The sequence below is a fragment of the Arabidopsis lyrata genome (genome assembly GCF_000004255.2).
Source record: "Arabidopsis lyrata subsp. lyrata unplaced genomic scaffold ARALYscaffold_7, whole genome shotgun sequence".
Lineage (NCBI taxonomy): Eukaryota > Viridiplantae > Streptophyta > Magnoliopsida > Brassicales > Brassicaceae > Arabidopsis > Arabidopsis lyrata.
Window position 1 is genome coordinate 18,068,023 of NW_003302549.1, and position 17,908 is coordinate 18,085,930.

The 17,908-nt window shown below is 34.0% G+C and overlaps 2 protein-coding genes across 4 annotated transcripts; both read left to right on the top strand.

Annotated features, from left to right (window-relative positions):
- The first annotated feature begins 2,263 nt into the window (after positions 1 to 2,263).
- Positions 2,264 to 4,848, top strand: LOC9306491 (transmembrane 9 superfamily member 11). Of its 2 annotated transcripts, none has more exons than XM_021018228.1 (2): positions 2,264 to 2,423; positions 2,583 to 4,848. In XM_021018228.1, exon 2 carries the CDS (start codon positions 2,585 to 2,587, stop codon positions 4,559 to 4,561), a length of 1,977 nt encoding a protein of 658 aa, XP_020873887.1. In that variant the 5' UTR covers positions 2,264 to 2,423; positions 2,583 to 2,584; the 3' UTR covers positions 4,562 to 4,848. The 2 variants fall into 2 exon arrangements, with proteins under 2 accessions (XP_020873887.1, XP_020873888.1); XM_021018229.1 differs by having other exon boundaries at positions 2,336 to 2,423; positions 2,513 to 4,848.
- Positions 4,849 to 9,212: 4,364 nt separating this feature from the next.
- Positions 9,213 to 14,128, top strand: LOC9304480 (adenylate kinase 5, chloroplastic). Of its 2 annotated transcripts, none has more exons than XM_021018631.1 (19): positions 9,213 to 9,489; positions 9,629 to 9,721; positions 10,491 to 10,619; positions 10,689 to 10,823; positions 10,948 to 11,094; positions 11,174 to 11,248; positions 11,354 to 11,441; positions 11,858 to 11,877; positions 11,970 to 12,098; positions 12,213 to 12,248; positions 12,343 to 12,423; positions 12,508 to 12,646; positions 12,908 to 12,987; positions 13,073 to 13,138; positions 13,231 to 13,260; positions 13,334 to 13,443; positions 13,529 to 13,666; positions 13,752 to 13,781; positions 13,857 to 14,128. In XM_021018631.1, exons 1-19 carry the CDS (start codon positions 9,232 to 9,234, stop codon positions 13,882 to 13,884), a joined length of 1,812 nt encoding a protein of 603 aa, XP_020874290.1. In that variant the 5' UTR covers positions 9,213 to 9,231; the 3' UTR covers positions 13,885 to 14,128. The 2 variants fall into 2 exon arrangements, with proteins under 2 accessions (XP_020874290.1, XP_020874291.1); XM_021018632.1 differs by having other exon boundaries at positions 9,214 to 9,489; positions 9,622 to 9,721.
- The last annotated feature ends 3,780 nt before the right edge of the window (positions 14,129 to 17,908 follow it).

The window sequence follows — 17,908 nt, forward strand, 5'->3', positions numbered from 1 at the left end:
TCGGGACTGATGATGAATAAAGAGAAAACTTCTCTTTTTTATGCAGGAATGAACCAGTCAGAAGCTGACTCACTCTCCTTTACTTGACCAAATTAAGGCGAAATTCAATTCTTGGACTCTTAAGTTCTTATCTTTTTGAGGGAGACTTCAACTTTTCTCTGCAGTTATCTGCAGTTTGGTCAACTTCTGGTTCTCTGCTTTTGCTTTGCCTAAATGTTGCTTAAAAGAGATTGAAAAATTATGCAACCGTTTCCTCTGGTCAGGTGATCTCACAAAGTCTACTGCAACTAAGGTTTCTTGGTCTATAGTGTGTCTCCCAAAATCTGAGGGTGGTTTAGGTCTGAGAAACCTTTTGGTCTGGAATAAGGATCTTAATTTACGTCTGGTCTGGCTTATGTTCTCCAACGCTGGCTCCCTGTGGGTGGCTTGGACTAAAGAACACTATTTCAAGAGGTGTGGCTATTGGTCAGTGGAAGGCCATGCAAATGTAAGTTGGATTTGTAGATTTCTTTTGGGTTTGAGGCTAATGGCAAAAGCTCTCATGAGCTGCAATCTTGGTGATGGTTGTATGGCAAGATCCTGGTTCGATAATTGGTCTCCTCTCGGGATCTTATGGGACATGTTTGGAAATTCTGGTCCTTGCCGTTTATTCCTTTACATTCTACTGTTGCAGATATTTGTAGGGATTTCGGCTGGATTATTTCCTCTGCTAGATCGAGGAACTTAAATGTTATTGATCTACGTAATCAGTTGCTCGCAACTGCTCCTCCTTGCCCTTCTAGGGCCCAGATTGCTACTCTTGGGGTTTGGCAAATCACAAGAAATCTTTTTCTCTACTAAGTACACCTGGAACTTCTTCAGACCCCTCTCAGGTCAGGAAGCATTGGTATCCGGCTGTTTGGTTTAACAACTCGGTTCCGAAGCAAGCATTCACCTTCTGGATTGCTACTCTGGATAGACCTCCTGTCAGGCCAAGACTTGCTAAATGGGGACTAAACACTAGCTCTCTCTGTTGCCTTTGCAATATGTATGATGAGTTTAGGGACCATTTACTCCTACATTGCACTATCTCGAAACAGGTTTGGTTACTGGTTCTCCATAGACTTGGTATCCCTGTTTGCTCTTTTGTTGATTGGTCAACTGTCATCTCTTGACTACTGACCAAAACTCCTTCGGTGTCAACTTCTCTGAAACGAATTTGTGCCCATGCCACTATCTACCATCTCTAGCGAGAAAGGAACAACCGCTTACTTAATTCCATTTCCTCTTCAGTCTCTGTCATCTTTGCTTAGATTGACAGGAATATAAAAGACACTCTTCTTGCCTGTCGGTACCAAAAAGGATGGGGTAGACTTCTGTCTCTATGGTTTTCGCATAGTTAACCTCTCTGTTTTGTGTTTCAAGCATGGCTTTTTAAATTTTTTGCACCTTTGAAACTGTCTACTTTTTGGCTTTGTAAATAACTCATTTCCTTCTAAATTAATATATATTCACAAGTAATCAAATATATATATATATATCAAACAAAGCTTACAATCTATCATGGATTTTGAATGGAAGTTGAGAACCTTCAATGTTGTTTGGATTAGAAGAAACATTGTTTACTCTCCAACCTCAACTAAAGCACAAACCAAATCTAGAAAAAAGAAATATAATAGTCATAACTTAAATGAGTAGATTTATCAAAGAATATGATTGAAAAGTTATAAAAATATGGAAAAAATATACTTACAGACCAAGATATTAGTGTCAAAATTGTCCTCAATAATGGATGCGAGAGGAGTAGAATTGTTAAAAAGGATTTCATTTCTTGGATAGACATTAGTAATCACCGTCCAATCCAAAATTTGAATACCAAATTCATGAAAAGTCTATTTATAAATGAATCCGAATTGTTGCAAACACGGAAGGTTTGAGAAATTGAGAAAGTTTTGGATCAAGCCTAGCCTCAATATGGGTTTCATCTAAACAACAAATCACATAAATTACATATTTGGTATAGTAAATTAAAAATGTTGGATATATTCAGGATAAAAACTTATATTCTCATCGACCAAAATAAAAGTCAATACAAATCTATTTGAGAAAGCACAAATTTTCAAAAACATTACAAACTCTTGGTGATTAATAAATTTTACATTTAAAAAAAAAATCTTTTTTGTTAGTAATTTAATTGTGTTTTAAAATGGATATGTCATTACGGTTTTTTTTCAATGTTTAACGTAAAATAAAAACAAAACCGACGGTGCGGTACTGTGGTAATTATTTTGAGTCGTGGAGGGTAATTTCGTCCAAACATAACTTTTAACATGCGTCGGTGTTGTTCGTTGTTATTCTTCACTCGTCGTATTAAAAGCCTCATGCGTTCCTTCACCGAGAAATTCTCTCTTCTTCGCTGCCAAATCTCTTCTTCGCCGTAATAGGTGAGTTCCGATCTTCTTTTCCCGCTCCCAGAACCCTAATCTCCTCATTTCTCAAACTATTTATCTGTCTCCTTCCTCGAATTTTCCAGATCTGAGCTTCTTCTCAGACTACTTACCGATCCGGATCTAAAAAGGTGTTTTCTTAATTTGTTGATCCAGATATGAGGTCAATGGATCGATTTGGGATCTGGGTTTTGGCGATTTTGTCGGTGATTCAATCAAGTTTTGGTTTTTACCTTCCAGGCAGCTATCCACATAAGTATGAAGTTGGTGATTACTTGAATGTGAAGGTGAATTCACTTACTTCTATCGAAACAGAAATGCCTTTTAGCTATTATAGTTTACCCTTTTGTAAACCCACTGAAGGAATTAAGGATAGTGCTGAGAATTTAGGTGAACTTCTTATGGGAGATCGGATTGAGAATTCGCCTTATAGGTTTAAAATGTTTAAGAATGAGAGTGAGATCTTTCTTTGTCAGACTGACAAGTTGTCTGCTGATAGTTTTAAGCTTTTGAAGAAGAGGATTGATGAGATGTATCAGGTTAATCCTATGCTTGATAATTTGCCGGCGATTCGGTATACGAAGAAAGATGGGTATGTTTTGAGGTGGACTGGGTATCCTGTTGGGATTAAGGTTCAGGATGTTTATTATGTTTTTAATCATTTGAAGTTTAAGGTTCTTGTTCATAAGTATGAAGAAGCTGCTAATGTGGCTCGTGTGATGGGAACTGGTGATGCGGCTGAGGTGATTCCGACGGTTGGGAAGAAAGATTCTGATGTTCCTGGGTATATGGTTGTTGGGTTTGAGGTTGTTCCTTGTAGCTTTGCGCATAATGGTGAATCTACAAAGAAGTTGAAAATGTATGAAAGATACACAACTCCGATTAAATGTGATTCCAGTAGTGTATCTATGTCTGTTAAGGAAGGTCAGTCTATTGTCTTCTCGTATGAAGTCAGTTTTGAGGAGAGTGACATCAAATGGCCTTCTAGATGGGATGCGTACTTGAAGATGGAGGGTTCAAAGGTTCATTGGTTTTCAATCTTGAACTCTCTTATGGTAATCACTTTCTTGGCCGGTATCGTTCTCGTGATATTCTTGAGAACTGTTAGGCGGGATTTGACTCGCTATGAGGAGCTTGACAAGGAGGCTCAAGCTCAGATGAACGAAGAGTTGTCTGGATGGAAGCTTGTCGTGGGTGATGTTTTCCGTGCTCCATCAAACGCCTCGCTTTTGTGTGTCATGGTTGGTGATGGAGTTCAGATTCTTGGCATGGCTGTTGTAACCATTTTGTTTGCTGCTCTTGGGTTCATGTCACCGGCTTCACGTGGAACACTTATTACGGGTATGCTCTTCTTCTACATGATTCTTGGCATTGCAGCTGGTTATGTTTCTGTTCGTCTCTGGAGGACAATTGGCTGTGGCGATCACCGTGGATGGATGTCTGTCGCATGGAAAGCTGCATGCTTTTTCCCGGGTATTGCGTTTCTGATCCTTACAACGCTGAACTTCCTTCTATGGGGTAGCCATAGCACTGGAGCAATTCCTTTCTCTCTATTTGTCATCCTGCTCCTCCTGTGGTTTTGCATCTCGGTTCCTCTCACTCTTATCGGCGGTTACTTTGGAGCCAAGGCTCCTCACATTGAATTCCCAGTTCGAACCAACCAAATTCCCCGGGAAATCCCAGCTCAGAAATACCCATCATGGCTTCTGGTTCTTGGTGCTGGAACACTTCCATTCGGGACCCTCTTCATCGAGCTTTTCTTCATCATGTCCAGCATCTGGATGGGCCGTGTCTACTACGTCTTTGGATTCCTTTTTGTAGTCTTGATCCTTCTTGTGGTAGTGTGTGCTGAGGTTTCCCTAGTGCTAACATACATGCACCTGTGTGTTGAAGACTATAAATGGTGGTGGAAATCCTTCTTTGCATCAGGATCCGTTGCAATCTACATCTTCATATACTCTATAAACTATCTCGTCTTCGACCTTAAAAGCTTAAGTGGACCCGTTTCAGCGACTCTTTATCTCGGCTACTCTCTGTTTATGGTCTTGGCTATCATGCTCGCAACAGGTACTGTTGGTTTCCTCTCTTCTTTCTGGTTCGTGCACTACTTGTTTTCTTCGGTCAAACTTGACTAAGGATCAGACCAGAGGCTTATTGGCTCAGAGAGATTGTATAACTTTTTGGAGAAGAACTGATATCGTTTAAGCAAAGGCATCAATCAAATCATTCAATTGCTCCAACAAGGAAATGTAAGGGTTCATTGTGTCATATTGAAGCTTCAAATTTCGACGTTTCGTGTAGGAAAGTTTGTATCCAATTTCTTGTTTTCTTTTTTTTCATTTTGTTGCATCTTTTATGGTAATGCCTCTGAACTTGAAAATGTTTATTTTTTTCCTTAATATTTAAGATTAATTTTGATTTTGTTCGGCTTTGATTACTTTTTATAGAATACAGACTCTACCATGTTGGTGAATGATGCCATTTCATCTTTTGCTTCTAGAACCTTTTTTTTTTTGTTTGTCAAACTATTTTGCTTCTAGAACGAAAATAGAAATTTTGGTAACAAATTGAATCACCAGTTTTATTTTTAAGATAAGATTCAATTTATCATAATGTCATTTTTTATAACCATAATTTTCAATTACATTCCAATTACAAAATTCAAGAGGCTAATGAGCATTACATTATTGGATTATCCGAAGAAAATTGATAATCCCCTTTTCAGCTACTCAAAATTAAACAACGTCGTAGTCTACAAGTTTTGCTTCAGATTTAGAACCATAACTTTGACTGCTTCATGGATCCAACTAACCAGAAACTAATAGAAAGAGTAAATGCAGAAGAAAATTCTAACTGAAAATAAAATAATAAAAGGGGAAAAATCAAATCTCTCACTAAACCCCTATCTCTGGAACCTTTACACTTAACGTGCAACCTCGTGGAACCATGATTACAATCCAATCGACCCAGAACATCTACAAGATCCACAATTACGGAGATCCCAAAGCTTGAAGGAAACGTAAGCCAAAGATTGATTAAACTAAAACTCTACTAACATCTTTTAACCCTTGAAAAGGACCGTGAAACGACGCAGCAAAAGCATATTAAAACAAAATGGGCCTTAGAAACAAACGACCATAAAATAAACACGAGGCCCAAACTATGACCCAACTTAAAGAGATATAGTTTCACACGTTTTAGCTTTAGACAGATACGTGTCCATCACTTGAGAATGAGTCTTAGCCACATGTTGTCTTCTCATTGATTCCAACGTTAAAGTTGGTGACTCTTTCGAGATGCCGTGACAAGGATTTTCCGATCATCGATAAATGATATCAAAGAAGATAATCCAACGTATTGGAAGTAACGCCTACTATCGCTATTTAAAAAGTGTCTTCATCAGCCTTTGATTCTAAAAACGGAAAAATGTTGGAGATACAATCCAAGTCCCACATCGGAAGTTTGATGAGACAATCAATAATATATAAAGGGTTAGGGCCAATCTACTAATTGCCAATTGGTTTTTAGTTGGAAGCCCAGAATTAGCCCAAATTTAACAAAAAAAAAAAAAAAAGTCGTGTTTACGGGAACGGAAAAGCCATGTTGACGGTGATACCGAACCTCGTATGGGCACAAAAGCCAACAAAATATGTTGGATGACGTTCAAAGATGAGAACCTCTCTCTTTGAAAAAAATTTGAGAGAAAAGAGAGAGATCTTATTTTGTATATTTACTCAATTAAATTAAATTTCATGATTAGAAATAAATTAAAATTAAAAATTGTATTGATTATATTATAAATACTTTTGTTGACCGAGCTTTCTTACTTTTTTTTTACCTTCATAAACTAAGGTTAATTGGACAACAATTTGAAACTAGACTTTTGTTGATGGGCTTATAGATTTGGGCACTTTTGGAGACCGAACAAGACGTTTTTATCCTTAAAGCAATCAGCTAATTCTCCAATCCGCAAATTGTCTTTGCTACCAAAACGCACCGCCAACTATAACCAAAGTGATTAACGGATCGAGATTGATTTGCCTCTGAAATCGAAGTGATTAAAGCAAGAAGAGAGTGTTGATTAGATGCCCATATGTGTAAACTACATATGGAAGCCATTGATAAAGAAGCATAGGCTCTGTTCACCATAACCATGCCCACTCTATCTCCATAAACACATTCACCATGATGCTCCTCCTATGAATCTGATAGATTCAATTAGACACATATTGATGAAAAGAAACTAAACCGTAAAAAGATATTACATATAGAACCCTAGGGTTCCAATCTCAACAGTAAATGGTGAACTTACGAAGTCTTCGTCTTCCTCCTCCTTCCTTTGCATTCTCACAGTTTGATAATGAAATTTGGCATGATGTATCCATTAGAGCAAATACTGTGAATCTCGTGTCATCTTCACCGTTTTGCTTCATCAAATCCAAATCGATATTTATTTTTAGAAGAACAGTGGAAGCAATCTCAAGTTTCGCAAGTCAAGTCATAATCCCAGAACTAGCCAACATCGTCGAAGAGTATAATCGCATTTCCGGAGCCAAGATCCGAGCCATTCTATCAACGCCTAGATCGTCGCATAAGCACGAGTTAGATTGCATGAAGGTAGAAGTGTCATTTGACAATGGAAGAAGTGTCTATCTTTGTAAACAGTTTTTGATTATGTTAGACTATGTTGCATGGAAACGGAAACGGAAACGCGGAAGCCAAACGTTTCAGAAACGAGAAACAATTGTTTTCTAAAAATTAGGGAATGGAAACGTATACACATATATATATATATATATATATGAAAAAATGTTAAAAACAATACAAATCCAAAACATAAATATTAAATAGTTTAACTAAAATTTTAAATGATAAAGATTAAAAGGCTCAAGTTCAAATATTTAGACCAGCATTTTCATTCTTATTTTCATTAGTTTCATCAGAGATCATAGAAACCTTCTGGTTCGTCGAAAAAAAATCATAAAACTCGAGTCTTGCAAATATCAACGCCTAAATCGTCTCATCAACTCGAGTTTCCATGCAACATAAGTGCTAGATCTTAAAAGTTTCTTGGTTTCCAGATAATATATTTTTTTTACAACTAGGGTGGTTTAAATCCAAAAATAAAAATGTAGAAAAAAATAAATCTATATATATAATTAGAGAGTTTTCTCTCCATCTAGGGTGTCCACATCATCATCCATGTCATCCTATTTTAATTTTTTTGTGGGCTCCACATATATTATTTATTAAAACAAAAAAATTAAAACTAAATTTCATTCACACACTTCATATTATTATCTTTCCTTAAATAAAAATAATAATTTACAAAAAATAAAATTAAATATTAATAGAAAACGAAAAAAATAAATATTTTAAACAAATATGAAAATTTTTAATAGATATTAAATAAGCATAAAATTAGCTATTATATCTTACAATAATATCACTTCCACAATAATAAAATATAACTAAAGAAGCTTATCATATATCTTAACGGTACAATAATTATTTTTGAGATTTACAATTATTTAGTATAATAAAGAAAATAAGAGTTAAAAAATACAAAATTTAAAGGTTCTTACTTAAACTAAAAAGTAATTCATTTCCGAAATAATATTCAATTAAAATTTAAGAATATATTTGTTAATATTAAAGTATCAATTCATAATACCGATTAAAATATAGAAGAATTGTGTATGTGCTATTATTATTTATAATTATAATATAATATAAACAAGTAACATTTTCTAAATTGAAACAATGGTAGTTTTTAAACAAATGAATAGCTAAAAAAGAAAAATTAAATATTAATCAGTGTTTAGGAAATTAACATAGATTGAAAAAACTAGGCTGATTTAAAATAAAACAAAAAAAAACTCTTCTAGACATCACAAATAAAAATAAAATAATCTAATCAATAATAAAACTGTAAGAATAATATTTGATAATGATATTTGGAACTTAGAGTAGTGATAGTAATGGTAGATCGAAGAGTTTTTAATTAGAAATAAAGATGATTTTGTTTTTGGAAAAAAATATATTTTAAAATTAGAATATTTTTTTATGCGTTTGTAAGTTACACATTTTAGAAAAATCAAATTTAAGAATATTATCTAAAATCATAATATATGTCAACTTATATATGTGAAAAGATAATTTTATATTTTCAAACGATCAAGATAAAAGTGCAAGAAATGAGTTCATATACGAGATTTATTCTCTATAAAACAATTTCACATGCACCAAAACATGGTTAAAGAAACTTCATGACAAATATCTGTCCAATATATTTTAACTTTCACTTAAATGAAGAAGACCATGCAACTTATTAAAAACTTGAATATTGAAATATAGTAAAGAGGAAATAGATATGGTCTGTTTTGGGAACCAATTTGTAGTCGAGTATATTGCATGTGATTCATTAGATAGTGAAAAAAAATAGATTTCGAGAGACGACGAGTGAATCATTCAAGATAACAAGAGAAATGTAGTGAACAACTAATTATTTTCTAAGCTTTGGATTAAAAATGCAAATGATTAAAGTAAAATCTCTTCAAATTCGAATGATTATATTTATAATAAAAATACGCATTAATAAAAAAATTAAATTAATGCGCGGGTATATAATGTAGTGGTAATAAAATCTGAAACTGAAATAAAAGAAAAATGAACTCTAGGCCACAAATATAAAAAAAAACTTGTCCATCTTTTCATAATGGATACAAGTACGACAAAACATTGAAGATTTTTGCTCATAAAAGCATTCTCTTTCGATTTATTTTTGTATCCATACCTTTAGTTTATGTGGTGGAAAAATGTTGCATTGATCCAAGGAAAAGAGCAACGGGAGGAGTTAACAATGGCGTCTCTATCTCTAACCTCTGCTCATTTCTCTTCAACTTCTTCTTCGTCTCGCTCCTCTGTTTCCACTTCATCACTTTCTCCGCCCAATCCTTCTCTCCCTCTCTTACGATCACCACCGATCCGCCGCCGTCGTCTCTCCTTCTCCGTCATCCCCCACCGGACTTCTCACTCCGTCTCCACTTCCCGTTCTTCTGAGGTTTCTCTTCTAATTACTTTGCTCTCGTCTAATATCTTATTCCTCAAATGTGTGTATACATATACAATTCATTGTCAATTTGGAGCATGTAGAGGGAGAATTAATGTAATGTGTTTTTGTTTTTCGTTTGAGATTATAGATTAGGTGTTCGATAGATGAGCCTTTGAAGGTGATGATTTCGGGTGCACCGGCTTCAGGCAAAGGCACTCAATGTGAGCTCATTGTTCACAAGGTAACACATTCCACTGCTCCCTATCCGTTTCTTGTTTTGGAGAGTTTAGTTATTCTCTTTATATTCCAAAAGAACACAAATGATAACATTGCATAACCACCAAAGAATGAACTAAACTGAACGTGATATATGTGGATATCCACCAAAGAAACTGATATGTTAACATGGATATATATCAATGAAACTCTGCTGGATACAGAGCTTTAATTAGTACATCTGCGAGCTCATCTGTAGATTTAACATGTACTGCTTTTATCAGCCTTTCTTGAATCTTTTTCCGGAAAACATGACAGTCTATGGCAATATTCCGACCTGCATTACTGTCAGTATAGAATAGCTGGTGAAGATTGGAAGTCGTGATGCAGTGCAACTAACTAGATACGAGTAGTCAATGCCATTGCTCGGTCTTCTGCCTCAGTAGATGATATACGAACAGTTGTCTATCTCTCTGACTTCCATGAAACCAAGAATCTACAATATGAGTTTTATAGTAACAAAACAAAGAAAGGATCTTCTCTCTGTATTTAACAAGATGCCCAATCAGAATCTGTGACACTGTTATGTAACACAATATGGATGTTGCGTGGTGAAGAGGAGAACGAGTAGAGCTTGTTAACGACATAGGAAATATCTGATCTTGTTGTAGTTTTGTACAATACCCTACTAGTTTCTTACCTTCAGCATCTTCACTATGTTTACCATTATGTTGCCGATGTTTGCATGTCTAGATCTATAAATCATGTCAGGGTTTTCTTTCTTGGTCATGCAGTTTGGTTTGGTGCACATCTCAACAGGGGATCTATTGAGGGCTGAAGTGTCAGCTGGGACAGATATTGGAAAGAGAGCAAAAGAGTTCATGAACTCCGGTAGATTGGTTCCGGATGAGATTGTCATCGCGGTACTGATTTTACTTACCTGCTTCTTGCATTATTTTATATTATTCCTCTGATATCTACTACCTTTCTAGATGGTGGCTGGAAGATTATCACGTGAAGACGCTAAAGAGCATGGATGGCTTCTTGATGGATTTCCACGGAGTTTTGCTCAGGCGCAAAGTCTGGACAAACTGAACGTGAAACCTGACATTTTTCTCTTATTAGATGTACGTGCAAATTGCTCTTATTGCGTTTGTTATCCATTTCCGCAATAGGTGGTGTTGAAAGGAATACCACATTTTCACTTTCAGTGGCTATGTTTCTTTGCTCATATGTCATTCTTAATGACAGGTTCCTGATGAAATTCTGATCGATAGATGTGTTGGTAGAAGGTTGGATCCTGTGACAGGAAAAATTTATCATATTAAAAATTACCCTCCTGAATCAGATGAAATTAAAGCAAGACTGGTTACACGCCCTGATGATACAGAGGAGAAGGTATCCTTTTCGACTTATTACGTGCTTCTGAATCTTTAACCACCTTCAACTGTAATCGCATGAGCTTATTTTGTTGAAGGTAAAAGCACGTCTGCAAATATACAAACAAAATTCTGAAGCAATTATTTCAGCATACTCAGATGTTATGGTCAAGGTACTAGGCAATTTGTTTTTTGTTTTCCTTTAAATTTTTGGTGTTTAAAGTATTGCAATGCCATCTTTGATATTTGTGGTTTGGTATCATCTCATTCCAACACAGATTGATGCAAACAGGCCAAAAGAAGTGGTTTTCGAGGAGACCCAGACTCTACTGTCCCAGATACAGTTAAAGAGAATGATAAAGACTGGCAAGTAGTCACACATTTATATATGTATATTTTCATGGTGCCGTTCTTGATAGCAGGGTCAGTGTTTTCCAGTTCAAGATGAGTTTTCCCAATCCTTAACTTTGTCATGTCTTGTTCTACTTTAGGTTATTTAGAAATTACTTTCTTCAGTAACCCGTCTCTTTGCTTCCATTTTAAAAATCATCTTTTTTGGTGTTCTTAGAAATTTGACTCCGGTATTCTAAACAATGGACTCTTGGTTAAACTTTATGGCCACATTTAACATAGAAAAAGAGATTCGGGAACTCCCCTAGTGTGTCTGAAGGTTTTATGGTCAATCATTATGTTTTAGGACTAAATTATTCTTTTTACTTCTTGTTTAACTTTTGATTACCACTGTATGCACGCGACACTAATTCTGAAACAGGTCCTTGCAGATAAAGCATCTCCTGTTCAGGTCCTTTAATTTTACTCTTCTTTCAAGTTAGCAAGTAGAAGGAAGGAAATTCGGAGATGTTCTGATTTATGTTATGTATCAACTTTTTTCAGGACAAATGGAGAGGAATTCCGACGAGATTGAATAACATTCCGCATTCGAGAGATATCAGGGCTTATTTTTATGAAGATGTGCTACAAGCCACAATTAGATCTATCAAGGATGGAAACACCCGTCTTCGGGTGAGGCTAATCTGCACAAATCTATTTGCTGTGTTACATGTTAAGTTTGTTGCCTTTATTTCACACTACCCAAAGCAGCTGCTTGACTAGACTGATACTGTTACAAATGAATAGGTGGACATAAATATCCCTGAGCTTAATCCGGAAATGGTCAGTTATTCATTTCACTAATTGTTCTATATAGTTTCTAAAGCTTCATAAATTTTATCAAAATCACGAGCTATTGTGAATCTGTGATACATAGGATGTTTACCGGATAGGAACCTTGATGGAACTTGTTCGTGTTCTAGCTTTATCATTCGCTGACGATGGAAAAAGAGTGAAGGTATACATGGCTTGGAAGACTTAAGTGATGTCACATGAATACAGTTTGGCAATTCTTGTTCATTCAGCTTCTTTCCTCTTCCAGGTTTGTGTTCAGGGATCAATGGGGGAAGGTGCACTCGCTGGGATGCCATTGCAGTTGGCAGGCACTCGAAAGATTTTAGAATATATGGACTGGGGTGATGATGAAACTTTGGGAACTTTCGTGAAGCTTGGTGCAATTGGTAACATCCAAAACCGAATACTTTTCAAAGATATATTGACAAAACCATGTTTAACACTAGAAATACTCAAATACCTCTTGACGTTGGTGTCTTCTGGGTTTAGTAACTAGAAAATCTTTCAAGTTACAAGAACTGCACCATCAACCGAATATTGTTGTGTCAATAATCAAACTTGTGATGCATAATCAAGTTGGAAATATTTGCTCGGATACATTGAATTACACATTATCCTTCTCTTCGATTCTGTGTCTGCAATGACAGGTGGTAAAGAAGTTGATGAAGAAGACGACATGTTCATCTTAGTGGCTCCACAAAATGCCGTTGGAAACTGTATTATAGATGTGAGGGGCTTGGAATACTAGAATTCGTTATTTTTTCTGAACTTATTGACCTCATCTTATAAAATATACTGGATTCCTTTGTTAGGATCTACAAGCGATGACTACTGCTGCTGGGAAAAGGCCAGTTGTACTTATCAATCCTCGCCTCAAGGTACATTTTCTGATACATTTTTAATATAGAGACAATGTGGTAACAGTGTGATCTATTGTGGGTTACATGTTTGATATACATTATTATTTCAGGACTTGCCCGCTTCAAGTGGCATAATGCAAGTAAGCACACAAAGTGATTCCCTAACCATATGATAAAAAGGTTACGTTGCTTATCAATTCCTTGGTGTCTCAGACAATGGGCAGGGAGCAAAGGCTGGAATATGCCTTAACATTTGACAACTGCTATGTATTCCGGCTTCTGTATTATTTGGGAACCCAATACCCGATTATGGGCGCTCTAAGGTACAGTTGTTCGGTTATGAAGTAGAGAAACAAACAACGTTATCAATGTCAATTCATTCTGAATCATCGACCTGAATTTGGTCAGGATGTCTTATCCTTACCGGTATGAGCTTTATAAGAGAGTGAATGAGGAAAATGGAAAGGAGAAATATGTCTTGCTAGCAACATACTCTGAAAGACCAACCCCTGAACAAATCGACGATGCCTTCTCTGGAAAATCGCGGTAAAACTGTGACCGATGGTGCTTCTTAACACACTGGCCTTATGATCATTTTGAAAAATAACAGAGATTTTTTTTCCACATTCAGGGATCAAAGCAAGAAGCCGTCAGGGATCTGGTAATGAACACTACTTGGTTATTTAAATGAGGATCCATGCGTGTGTGTAAAGCTAAATGTGAGGGATACTTGCAGGGGATTCTTGAGCAGCGTGTTTTCGTAGAGGGAAGCTAAAGCTGTGGAACACATTCATCAATTGCTCATCTACCAAACAGAGAGTGATGCTGCTACTTTTTGTCCATAATTTTCTTCTTTTATTATGTCTCAAAGTGTTGATAATCTGAGTTTGAGGCAAACAAAATTGTGGTTATTTTATTAAAAAGTGTCACATATGACGTAACCAAAAAAGTAATCTCACTTTGGTACATACGAAAGCCAAGTCATGAATCGCCGTGAATATTGTCTACTACAATGGCATTTATAGGTTATCAGTCTCCTTCTGGTTGGTCGAGTCAGTCAATGCTGTGAGGTTTTCGATATGATAAAAGAAGAATGTGGCAAGGTGAAAGATTTTATTAGAGTACTCTTCGCACGCTTTCCCCAAATACAATGCAGGTTATTCAAGCTAAATACCAAAATAACAACTCAACATTGTTCAATTATCATGCATGTAAAGAGACTGTAAGAGCATAAGAAACAACATCTTCCTCAACGTCATCCTTTAATCCAGCTAATCTTCCTCATATCTTTTTTTTTTTCTGCTTGATCTATATTTGTGTACATAAACTTATTAAAATTTCGTTAGTTTTAGACTTTTAGTTGATAATGTGGTTAAAACTACCATTCTCTTACCCCAAATACAGAATGAAATCTTTATATGACCTCACTCTATCATTCGTTTTTTTGGTATTTATTTCCTATTATTCCCCCACCTAATAAAACTTCTTCCATCATATTCTGAAGTTTGAAGACATTGTCAAACTATTTGAAAGCTATGCACAAAACTTTTATTTTACATATATTTGTGGTGTTAACAATTTTAAAAAAACTAGCGATTAATTCCAACTATATTTTTAAAATTTGAGATAAATTTGATTTAAAATGAATATTATATATTCCAATGTCCCAATTGACTGTGCAAAAAGATAGCGTCATGGTTTTTTTTTTTTTTTTTGGTATCGTAATGCATTATGCTGGTTTAAATTCGAGTGGTGACACATTAACAACATAAGTAAAAACCACTTCATCATATCCTTGCCCGTAAACTCAACCTGGACTGGACTATTACGCCGTGGCAGCTACAGTCTCACCAACTCCGTCTTTTAGACCAAACGCTCAACCAATGATATTTTAGGCTTTGATTTACCATTTATGGCGGGAGTGAAGTAGCTGTCGTCACCACAAAGAACATCACTCCGTCGAGTTCATGGTGAGATCTATCAACAAGCCCCTTGGCGATCGTATCCTCTCTTTGCGTTATACGGAAGATAGTGAATACAAAAGACTTTTGTCAATGGTCGCTATCACTTTGAAGCTAGCTTTGTTTCGTGCTATGTTTTCTATTCAGTCTCTGCTTTTAAAATTTGTTATTTTTGGGTTCTGTTTTACTTTTACTTTGTATACTAGATCCTGACCCGCACGTACTTGCGGATTTTCATATCTTAAAAACATTTCTTATAATTTTCATTCAATATAGATAATTTTGTTATTTTATGATATATATTTTAGTGTATTAGATCTAGATCCACACGTACCTGTAGAAATAATTTTTCTAGAAATTGTTATATAGATTTTCAAAATTAAAAATATTTTGTTGTGTTAGTGAACTTCGTAATAATAGAAATATTATAAAGTTAGAGTAATGAATGAAATTCAGCTGCTTTAGTACATAGTTATATTTTAAGATTCGGACGTACACGTACGTGCGAAATTATATTTAAAATAAAATTAAGATATTATTTAGTTGCAAAAGTTTAGTGATGTTAGGTTTTTATTTTCTAAACTAATCAATACATTTCTAACAGTTTGATTACATATGTTAAATAGGATATTGATTCGGTTTTAATTTGGGTTATTTCATGTATATTAGCTAGGCGTAACTATTTTGGAATAGGAAACATATCTCGTCATGGATCTGTCATAAATTTTTTGTCCCATAATCCGTCTTGTATACATGAAATAAAAATATTACGGTTCCGTATCTGTCATAAATACAATATGTGTAACTGAAAACGTACGTATAGGGTTATGTGTGTAAACAAATTTATTTTATATAGTGCTCATAACACGAACTCATACCAGTTGAGTATTTAGTTTGATTTTTAACTTATGTTTCCCTCCCATCCCGTCTCGCAATTCTTATTCTCATTTCATTCCGTTAAAACCATGTTCCAAATTCTAGTTTGCTTACTTTTAAATACCATACAATACATACTGTGAGTTTTGCGTATTAATACGTATGCTGTTAAAGTTACAAAAATTTTAACAAATTTATTAATATTTATTTCCTTAGCTAAATTTTGCATATTCTTCTGTTCATTGTTTAATCATAATTAATTCTATTTTTGGACTAAAAAAAAAAATTTGAGATACATCTATAAAAAGGATCTGCTATTGCTGTATAATTTGGGTTGAATGCAAAATATATAATTAGTTTACATAATTTCGAAAACTGTGTGCAATATATTAGAGATTTATTTAAGGAAGATCCTGTTGAAAAGGAAAAATAAAACACAAAATATTTCGAAATTAATATGTACAATCTATTGTTTAGATATTTCCGAAACTTGCTTTAAACAAAGGCCATAATGATAATTACTTTAAATTTATTATTATTTGAGTTTATTTCATAATAAATATAAATATTTGTTAATATCTAATATGGTTTTTTGGAAATTGTGAAATACAATTTCGTTTTGTATTTTAAATTTTTAAAAAATATTATAACAAAACTGAATCTTAAATATTTGTATTTAGCTTTTTTACGAAATTTCAAATTCAATCTTAAAATCCTCCATTGATAAATCTTTTTAAACGATAATTTTGAATTAAAATGATATTATTTTTATTTTTGTTTTTGATATAGAATAGTCTATTAGGATTGGTTTAAATAAAATCTTAGTTGGATATCAAATCTTATTTTTTCAATTCTCATTGGTTAACAATTTTTAGAAATTAATTTCAAAATATCGTCCATAATTAATAAGAGAGAGAAAGTGAGTTTAATTTTTTGGAAACTAATAATTACTTAAAAGAATTTTACTATTGTTTTATTTAAATATATTAATTTTGTGATTACTATTGTATCCTTAATGAATTTTTTTAAAAACACTAAAACCAATGGCATCTTATCTAATATTTTACCCTTAATAAGGTTGTTTAGTATCTAGTGATTCCCAATTAATAGTATAGACTAGATCCTGACCCGCACGTACGTGCGGGGTTTCATATTTTAAGAAATATGTTATATAAAATTTATATTCAATTTAGTTTTTTAAGTAGTATTAAAGAAATTGTTTTTTGTTTTGTAGTGAACTAGATAATAGATAATAGTGTAGACTATAGATATTCAAAAAAAAAAACTAATATTACATGATGTGGTTTCGGGTCTGGAAGATTACGGGTTTTGGCCCAGAATCTCCTAGTATTAAAATAAAATAATAATTAAATAATAATGTAGACTATAGATATTAGAAAATTGATTGCAAAATTATATTATGAGTTTTAAATAAACTCTGGTGCACAAACGTTTTCAGTTTGATTAGTTATAAATTTTGAATACAAAGATAAGTAAATAAAAGATTTTTATTTACATCATTTTAAGTGTTTTATATAAATTAATAATTTGGTATTGGTGAATGATAAATAATTTGGACAATTGCAGATTTCAGGCCTGTAATTGTTATAACAGAAATTTTGTTTTTTCAGAATATTTTATTTTAAAATGACTAAAATTATTTATTTAGTAATGCAATATTATTGTTTATAAAATTATGTTTGGGCTGAAATACATATAGACCCAATTCCTAAGACTCTTGAACACATTTTCTCTATTTGATATATTTTTTGTATTAAATATATTACTGAATTTTATTTTATTTTTATTTGGACAGATAAATGTTTTTAGAACAACTCTTGTCTTATAGCAAATAAAGAATTTTAAACCCCTGGTTGGCTAAAAAAATATTCAGCCTATATAGAATCAGCAAAATCTTTGGTATCTTATTACTAAAGGATTGGCATTCTAA